The sequence below is a fragment of the Sinocyclocheilus anshuiensis genome, unplaced genomic scaffold (assembly GCF_001515605.1).
Source record: "Sinocyclocheilus anshuiensis isolate Anshui unplaced genomic scaffold, SAMN03320099.WGS_v1.1 scaffold837, whole genome shotgun sequence".
Classification (NCBI taxonomy): Eukaryota; Metazoa; Chordata; class Actinopteri; order Cypriniformes; family Cyprinidae; genus Sinocyclocheilus; species Sinocyclocheilus anshuiensis.
This window is the reverse complement of record NW_015555752.1, coordinates 136,545-143,178: the sequence shown is the minus strand read 5'-3', so window position 1 is coordinate 143,178 and position 6,634 is coordinate 136,545. Positions and strand designations below refer to the sequence as shown.

The 6,634-nt window shown below is 41.9% G+C and overlaps 1 protein-coding gene across 1 annotated transcript in view; it reads right to left on the bottom strand.

The window, feature by feature from the left end:
- LOC107673755 (lamin-B1-like) overlaps positions 1–3,087 on the bottom strand; it is a 23,253-nt gene extending 20,166 nt beyond the window's left edge. The window contains exons 1-3 of the mRNA XM_016467525.1: positions 2,389–3,087; positions 1,899–2,260; positions 286–442 (exon numbers count right to left, since the gene is read on the bottom strand). Coding sequence (XP_016323011.1) covers positions 286–442; positions 1,899–2,248 — 507 coding nt within the window. The 5' untranslated portion in view covers positions 2,249–2,260; positions 2,389–3,087. The remainder of the gene's footprint in view (positions 1–285; positions 443–1,898; positions 2,261–2,388) is intronic.
- Positions 3,088–6,634: the final 3,547 nt, after the last annotated feature.

Genomic DNA, 6,634 nt, shown 5'->3' with positions numbered 1-6,634 from the left:
CAACAGGATGTTTTCTGTATAATTGATCATATGTATTTTTATTACAGAACTACCTCTCATCTTTAAACGTATACTGCCATATCTTGGCAGTTTTAGGTAAATTATTTTAATATACATTTAGCTTAAAAAAAAACAACAACAACTTGTGCAATAATAAAAACTGATTAAAGATATGCACTAAGAATGTAACTCAATATTAAACAAAAATAAATTATGGCGCATTTCTTAGTGTGGGTTTCTATAGAGGACTCTGCGCTCTGTTGAGAAAGTCTTGTTAATGTGTACCTCCTGCACGTGAAGCTGCAGGTCTGTCAGCATGCTCTCCAGCGCCTTCCTCTCAGACACAGCGGTGTTCAGCGCCGCCTCTTTACAGTTCAGCAGGGCTTCAGCTTCCTTCAGTCGGGCCTGAGAGCTGGAGAGGTCAGCGTCCTTCTTGGCATACCTGTGACAGAGAGAGAGAGAGAGAGCAGGATCAGACCGAGCGCACGCTACTACACAAAACAATACCAGCTTTCTCATTACTTTAATTTTTCTGTTTGTTTCCGTGTTCATCAAAAACACAACCTGAATGAGGAGACTGAAGCAGATACAGCAGCCTGATTTCACCGAATCTTAGCGTGTATGGCATCACGAGGCAGTCCGCAACACTCAGCTCAAACACATCCAGTCTCACGCCTAAGCTTCGAGAACGCAGACTAACAACTTACGTTCTTACCGTTTCATTAAAGCTTGTGTATTAAAACAACCTCCGAATGACAACCCTAGCAAACCTTAGTTTCAAAGAGGATTTGTTTGGAAAGGACTCTGGGAACACAGGTTTCCATTTGGATAGTTTTTTGCCCTTTATATAGAATTATTTTTCTTCATATTATATAAGCATGAACACTATAAACGCTACATTAAAAATAAGAGGTGTGTTTATAACTGAATATTGACTGAAATGAGCTTCACTTCTAAAAGCATGCTGGGGTTTTGGCTCGATGATTTGAGGCGTGTTCATGGTCAGGACAGGTCAGCATCGACACCAGCATTAAGACTACACAGATCCCGATTACAGTGCAAGCGCTGAGCTCTTGCTCCGGAGGTGAGCTCAGGATCTGTGGAATGAGAGGAATGTCTCCGACTGCTGAGAGCGGCTGAGGACGCCAGCAGTCGGTCCATACGGTCTGATCAAGCTCGACCGACACTATAGAGCAAACCAAACATGTGTTACACGCATCTGCTCATCTGAAACAAAGAGCTGCTTCACACGGAGACTCCACAGCCGCTGGGGAACTCACAACCTCCAGCTGCTCCACGCCAATGAGACGCGTCAGGCTGAACCCCTGAAAGAAACCCCAGTGAACCACTGCTCCTGTCAATCCACACACACACACACACACCACTGACGGACGAGCGGGGGTTAATTAAACAGCTCTGAAGTGTGAGGGCGGCAGAATCCATCCGGATCAGGCGGACAGACAGTCACAGTTCTGTACTAGAGGGAGCTGTAAGAGGAGCACATGACACTCGAGCACATGACTTGTTGCACAAACACAAACCTTCATGTGCAAAAGCTAAAGAATTCTCCATGGGCTCCATTAACAACTATAAATCCAAGAGGGATCCTGCATGCAGAAATAAAAAAATTCACACAACAAATAATGCATGCAGGCAAATTTCCATCAATTGTAAAACACAGTAAAGGACACATTTAAAAGCCCTTCCTCTCGGCTGGCCCAGAACCGCAGTAACATCTACCGACCCCACCACACTAATTAGCACAATTACATTCAACTAATCACAGCCCTATCAGACCCTGAGAGACATCTTGACCCGGTCTGGACACAACCTGCCTGCTTAAGAACCTGCTTGGTTTTGTATTGTTAGGCATGAGGTGTGAACAGAGAGAGGCTCACGTGTGCTGCAGCTGCTCGTGCTCGCTCGTTATCTTGCCCAGCGCGAGCTGCAGGCGTGCGCGCTCCCGCGCCGTGTCATCCAGCGCCGTGCGCGCGTCCGCCAGCTCGGTCTCGTAGAGCGCTTTGAGGCCACTGGCCTCGCGGCTCCGCACCTCCTCGCGCTCGCTGAGCTGCAGCTGCAGGACGCTGTTCTCGGACTCCAGACGGCGGACCGTGTCGATGTAGGCGGCCAGCCGGTCGTTGAGCTGCTGCAGCTCCTGCTTCTCCTGCAGGCGGGAGATCCGCGCGGGGCTCAGAGGAGTGCTGCTGCCGCGGGACAACGGCTGCTGTCCGGCCGGAGTGCTCGCCATTCTGCCGCTCGACTGAGAGGAAAACCAGGGTCAGTTAATCACGAGCGGCTGCTCCTTCTTCAGCAGACGAGGACTTAATCATAAACATCTGAGCAACTCAAGCAACGCTGCTGATTAGGAACAGGACAAAAACCATTTACCTTCTGACTGATCAAGTACAGAAACCAAGCACCGAGCGAACAGAGTGTAACTCTAACAGATCTGCTTTAAACGCTGCAGCGTCCTGCATCAATATAACAGTAAACTGTGAAGAAATGAGTGAGTGTGAGAGAGTGAGTCTTACTCGGAGTCCGGCCGCGTGAAAGAATGAACTGAACTGAACTAATATGGCCGCTCATCAGACCCACACTGACACGTGACCGCGGACACCCAATCAGACGCCGCCGCGTCATCAGACGCTCAACGGTGCGGGTCGAGACAAAATTCAAACCGCAGAAACCGCGCCGAAAGCAGTTAACGGCACGCGGTCTCATAATAATGAACCGCTCGAGTGAAGCATCAGTGTGAACGGTCTCACATTGACAAGATTAAACACGTTACGAACGACACTTCGCTGTTTGTTTCCATTTTGCAGTAAGATGATCGAGGCGTGTTGAGAGCGCTCAGTGAGACTGCAGTTCTTCAGTATTTTGTCTAGGCTTCTCACTAATGCTGGAAAGAGCGTTTCGAGGGGTCTGCTGGTTTGTAAGCTTGAAATCAGTGATTGCGGGATTTTTCACAGCACTGTCAGTCAGTCGAACTGTTCACATCTGGAGTAATACATCATTCACCTGTATTTCAGTCTGGTATGTGCCACACATCAAAATATGTGTCCCTGCAGCACAAAAGCAGTCTTAAGTCGCTGGGGTATATTTGTAGCAATAGCCAACAATACATTGTATGGGTCACAATTATAGATTTTTCTTTTATGCCAAAAATCATTAGGATATTAAGTAAAGATCATGTTCCATGAAGATATTTAGTAAATTTCCTACCGTAAATATATCAAAACGTAATTTTTGATTAGTAATATGCATTGCTAAGAACTTCATTTGGACAACTTTAAAGATGATTTTCTCAATATTTAGATTTTTTTGCACCCTCAGATTCCAGATTTTCAAATATTGTCCTAACAAACCATACATCAATGGAAAGCTTATTTATTCAGCTTTCAGATGATGCCTAAATCTCAGTTTTGAAAAATGAACACTTATGACTGGTTCTGTGGTCCAGGGTCACACATTAGGGACTGAATCCAGAGGCAGAGCAAGGCAGCCGGGCCTGTGCGCTGGTGATTTCACCCTGCTTTGAGGTTTTATCTAATAATGATCATAATTCTCATGACTTTCCCAGTCTACGATTTGGAGAGATTCAGATTTATATTTGTTTTTCAGGTACCAGTCCTAAATGTTCAGTTTTACCCCAACATAACTGTTAGCATGCATTTGACGTTTTAAAGAAGGTAAACATCAACCTGAAATATGAATGTGGCACACTGGGAAGTGCTAAATAAGAAACGCACCAGCTGTGAACATTTCATCAGATACCTTGATTCGTGTCCAGCCTGGTAATAAGCTGTTTTGATTTAATGGATGTATTTGTATTTTGTGACATAAACATGTCACAGATGAAGCACTTTTATGAAAATCTAGCAGAAAACATCTGTATATTCAACCACATGCAACAGTCAACCCGATGACTGAAGCTACCACAATACATTGATCACAAAACGTTTGCTTTTTAATTTGAGCACGTAGTGAAACGTATCAGCTCAAGAATGTGCATACCTTCAGCTGAACGGCAACATAGAGTGAAAGTAAAACACAAAGTAAAAGAGCAAATCACAGACATACAGTGAAAGAGCAATGTGACAAATGACATGCACCGAAAGCGGAGCTTGAATTTTATATCATACATCAAGCATGTACTGCCTTATTATTGTACAGCGCACCTTTAACAAACGCAGAGAGCATCTCCAATGACTAAAACACAAGCTGTATTCTTCTGAAATAAGTGAATGTATATTTTCTTGCTGCATATAATATTCCATGAACACAGTAATGTATCAAAACATCCAAACAGAAAGATTACAATTAATCAACAACATTCTAAACCAGGCAGGAACTCCTGTAGAAAATCTGTACAGCCTTTGGCTGCTGCTTACAGTCTTTCAATGAGTTCAGCAACCAGTAAAGAGCTATTAAATACAACGTTGTCTTTCATCTTGAATTTAGTCCTTCTGAGCTGTTTTAAGCTACAACTAGAACGGACCGTGAAGCAGGAATCAACATGCACGCTCAAAGAGCTGCGCGTTAGAAAACCTTGAGGTCGGTTGAGTTGTAGATGACAGGGTTGTCCGGCGGGCCCTCAGGGGCCTCCTCCAGGGACCCCAGAGCCTCTTCAGTGTCACGAGCAAACGTTTCTCAGGAGACGTCGTCATGTTCCCGGGGATTGAGCGTGCTGATGGCCTGCTTCATCTTCTTTGCTACTATTCGCTTCCGTCGCTTCTTAGCTGACTTCTTGTTGTTGTATTCTTTCTGGTTCTCCTCACGAAAGATCTCCTGCACGAAGAGAACATGCAAAGAAACACTTCTGAAACAAGGTTTGATTGTTTTTTTCTTATCAGTCTGTATTTTCAGCAATTTCTGCATCCACTCGGTTGAAATGTGTATGAATGGCTACACGTAGATGTGCACACACTGCCGGAGCTGTGCGAGATCACTAACATGCTGCTTTAGTGGCGGTGCTCAATAAACATTTTTTTGTCAACACACTTGTTTCATTTCTATAGGTTTGTAACATACAAGTTGCTTCAGAGGCATAAGGTATTGCAAGTATTACACACAACAATAAAACAGTGAAATGGCATTAAAAAGGAAATTTACATTTGGTACTTAAATCCTTTTAAAAGCAAGAACTTCTGTACTTTGACTTAAGTAAAAATCTGTCTTTACAACTTTCACTCTATGGAGTAATATAAGTAATGGAGTTGAGCACTGTGTCCACCTCTGCTATTAACACCCTTCATGATATTTCCACACAAATGGCAGAGACTGGCTGAAATAAAGCAAAATGGTCAACTGACGATCGCGTGTCTTGAACAAACACTGGCCTGTTATTGTGGATTGTTGCTCTTGATGTAATAATAATTATTAATGTAAATTAATAAAATACATTAGAAAATGTTTCTGAGTCCGGGGAAAAGGCACATCATGTTCTTGACAAAACAAGGTGAGAACAGTTTCTCAACAGAAACGAGTGTGATTAGTTTTAAATAACCAAGGCTGCAAAAAACTCTGTAAATAGAAAACTTTGATGCAACGCGAGATCTGAATGTAATGCAGAAACTGACACTCTTAATTCCTCTCTTTTATTACTACCTCAGTCATAATCAATTTGCTTTAATTGCTCAAGGGCATTTTTGCCTCCATATCTTGAATTTGAGAGCTATTTTTCCAGCCTGGATTGCAGAGAGGCCGTTGTAGCGACGGCAAACTTTAATCGCTGTGATATTTCCATCTACTGCAAACTGTCCCTCCATTTATGTCTACAAACAAATTTTGTACAATAATGAATTGGTATAAAATTCACATTGTGATCAAATTTTATGATTAAATAGTAAGTGTATGTTAAAAGCAGCTGAATATGGCTCTCTCTGTGCACACATCAGTGCATTTATTTATTGTTTTATTATTTTTATTTTAATATTTATTGTATTTATTTTTGATAAATGGAACCAGTTCTGAATAGCCATTTCAAACTCCATTCCTATGTGCTGAAATCTGGATGTAATCTGACACATAACCAGTGGTGGACGAAGTACACAAATCAAGTACTTGAGTAATTTATGAAATGTAGTGAAGTAAAAAGTACGATCTTATGCTTTGGAATGTAGTGAAGTAAAAGTAAAAGTTACTCAAAATAAAACGACTCCAGTAAAGTACAGATACTTGAAAAATGTACTTAAGTACTGTAACGACATAAAACTACTCCGTTACTGTCCACCACTGCACATAGCACAGTGTAGAGTCCTGCAGTCTGTTCAGTGGCTTTCTTCTTCTATCAGATCCTTTAACAGAGAGCAGGATTATATAACAGCTGGACAGTAATGTCAGAACATACCTCACCCAGAAATATAAAGATGTTGTAGAATTTATATAAATCGATTTTTACACATTTATATTAATATAAGTGCGTGTTCAAAAGTTTAGGGTCAGTAAGATTTGTAATGTGTTTTAAAGAAGTCTCTTCTGTTCATCAAGGCTGCATTTATTTAATCAAAAATACAAAAAAAAAAAAAAAAACGTACCATTGTGAAATATTATTCTAATTTAAAACAGCTGTTTTCTATGTGAATCTCTGTTAAACTGTAATGTATTTCTGTGATGCGCAGCTGTATTTTCAGCA